This window comes from Apium graveolens, chromosome 9, assembly GCF_009905375.1.
Source record: "Apium graveolens cultivar Ventura chromosome 9, ASM990537v1, whole genome shotgun sequence".
Lineage (NCBI taxonomy): Eukaryota > Viridiplantae > Streptophyta > Magnoliopsida > Apiales > Apiaceae > Apium > Apium graveolens.
In genome coordinates this window covers 233,545,115-233,547,403 of record NC_133655.1, presented here as the reverse complement: position 1 = coordinate 233,547,403, position 2,289 = coordinate 233,545,115, and the positions used below count along the sequence as shown (strand labels likewise).

At 30.5% G+C, this 2,289-nt stretch overlaps 1 protein-coding gene across 1 annotated transcript; it reads right to left on the bottom strand.

Annotated features, from left to right (window-relative positions):
- Positions 1–413: 413 nt before the first annotated feature.
- LOC141687222 (flowering-promoting factor 1-like protein 3) lies at positions 414–1,093 on the bottom strand. The gene has a single exon (XM_074492425.1). The coding sequence runs from the start codon at positions 1,056–1,058 to the stop codon at positions 738–740; it is 321 nt and encodes a 106-aa protein (XP_074348526.1). The 5' UTR covers positions 1,059–1,093; the 3' UTR covers positions 414–737.
- Positions 1,094–2,289: the final 1,196 nt, after the last annotated feature.

The following is a 2,289-nucleotide window of genomic DNA, read 5'->3' as shown; positions in this document are numbered from 1 at the left end:
GTGCTGATTCCGGTGGTCTTCATAAATCTTGTTCCCTAGTTCCTTTACTCAGAAGGTTAAGAAAAATATAGAGTACAAACTACAAACTACATCGCGGAAGCCTGATAAATGATGATTTTAGCCTCAATTCTGGCATGTGTAAAATTCAAACGAAACACAGTAAGAAAGTAACAAAGAATTCAAAGAGGCGCCTTCCCTTTAAATTCTCTGCATTCTGGTCAGGGGATCGGAGTACCACGTCAACAAATCAAAATTACTGCATAATCTATCACTAATCATCTATCATTCATATATCAAGTTCTACAAAAATAAGAAAATAAAAAAAAAGGATTTGTATATTCACACACGAACACATTGTATTAAACATTGGGTACAGAAATTACAAAAGCTCTAGAATATACAAAGGACAAATCTGCATTAGTATATCACTGCAGTCAAGCTACATACATGATACATTAATTACAATTTACAATCAAGCACACTTCACTTGCTTTAAAGCTCACCCTAACCAGAAAACTTTGAAAAGATAATTGATTGAACAAGAAACTTTCTTCAGGTGTCCATTGCAGAAGTTTAGATATTCACCCCATCACACTTCACACACATACCTTTGCTTCTACGGAGACTCAACATACGAGAGAACAAGTAGCAACAGCACGAGTGAAGAACGACTGGAAATGATTGAAAATCTTTTTTAACCAAGCCTCCACAAATGTTTAGCTAGCTAGCTAGCTTCACTACATGTCCCTCACTTCAAAAACATTACGATTCTTAACAACAATATCATACATGTGCATGGACTTGAACTTGCTAAAATTCTTTGGAAGTGAGATTAGATGAACAGTGGATCTCTTATGGTACTGCAAGAGATCAGGATCATCGTAGTACCTCTCCCATCCAAGTGACAAAAGCTTCGTCTCCAGAGCTGAGTATGAAGTGATGACTTCATTTGATGCTAAATGGACCAGCATTTTTTGGTGTCGCCTCCCATTAGTGGTATCAGCTCCCGGATTCTCAAGTCGAACCACACCGTTCTTGAACACCCAAACACCAGCCATTGTTTTTAGGATGAGGAAATTAGATAGAGTGAACTATGAAGTGAGTGAGAGATGGTTAAAGTGGAGGAGCAGAGGGCTATTTATAAGGATGGATACAAACAAATGTAGACGTCAGTGTAAGTCGGCTTTCTAGTATCTTAAAATTTTTATAATTCCAAGATATCAAAAGAAGAAACGGAAGGAATAAATTCCCCTGAAAAAATTTATGATTAGGAATAACTTGTGACATACTAGAATTTTATGCACTTAATTAGGTAAGGATCGGAAGAGATACAGTAGTTGAAATATGCCTAATCATTCGATAATTATATAAGGGGCCGTACATATATATTTTGTGTAAGAATCTGTTCTCCATCATCAATGAAATATACGGTATCCGTATCATTGGCTACATCGGATAGTGAGTACTTTGCAGGAGTATAACTTGATTGTTTAAATTGGTACAATGGTACAATAGATATGTACACCTTTCGACTTACGTTTTCTTCAAGTTTTTTAGTGGAAATTAGATGATGTGTTCGCTACATTCGAATTTGTGCCCAACTAAAGTGTTTATCTATATCTCATTGTATTTACCCATGGTTCGTAGGAGCATCTCCAACCATCATAACTAAAATGGTTAACTAAATCATTATCTAAAGTTTTATTAAATTTGTAAGGTTATTTGTTCCAATAGTATTAGCTGTATCGATTAGCTAAATTTAATAATAGTATATTATATATATTTTAAAATTATTTTATATATATGAAAATTTTGCATGTTAAAATAAATTTAAATATTTAATGTAATACAAGTAAAAATATAAAAGTATTTAATGAAAAAATATTGAATATATATATTTATATAATTATAAAAGACACTTATATGTGTTAAAAAATATATACTTATATGTATAATAAAATTATTTAAATTATATTACATTTTATTATATTAGATTAGATTTATTAATATTTTTATAAATATGTAATGTTTATTAAAATAATTAATAAAATTGGTCAATAAAAAAATCATATTTTGACACTTAATATATCATAAAGTTAAAATATTAAATATGAAATAAAAATTGTAACATATATATATAATATAAATATAATATGAATATATATGTGTATTGACGTGCAAAGTTAGGTTAAATAAGATAGAAAGTTGACAGAAAGCTGACATTTTGATGTCAAGAGATATAGAAGATGAAATACATGATATCTAAATATTTTGCTAGTTGGAGTAGTA

Excerpts from the sequence above, each read along its gene's own strand:
- LOC141687222 (XM_074492425.1), bottom strand. The coding sequence starts at position 1,058 with ATGGCTGGTGTTTGGGTGTTCAAGAACGGTGTGGTTCGACTTGAGAAT.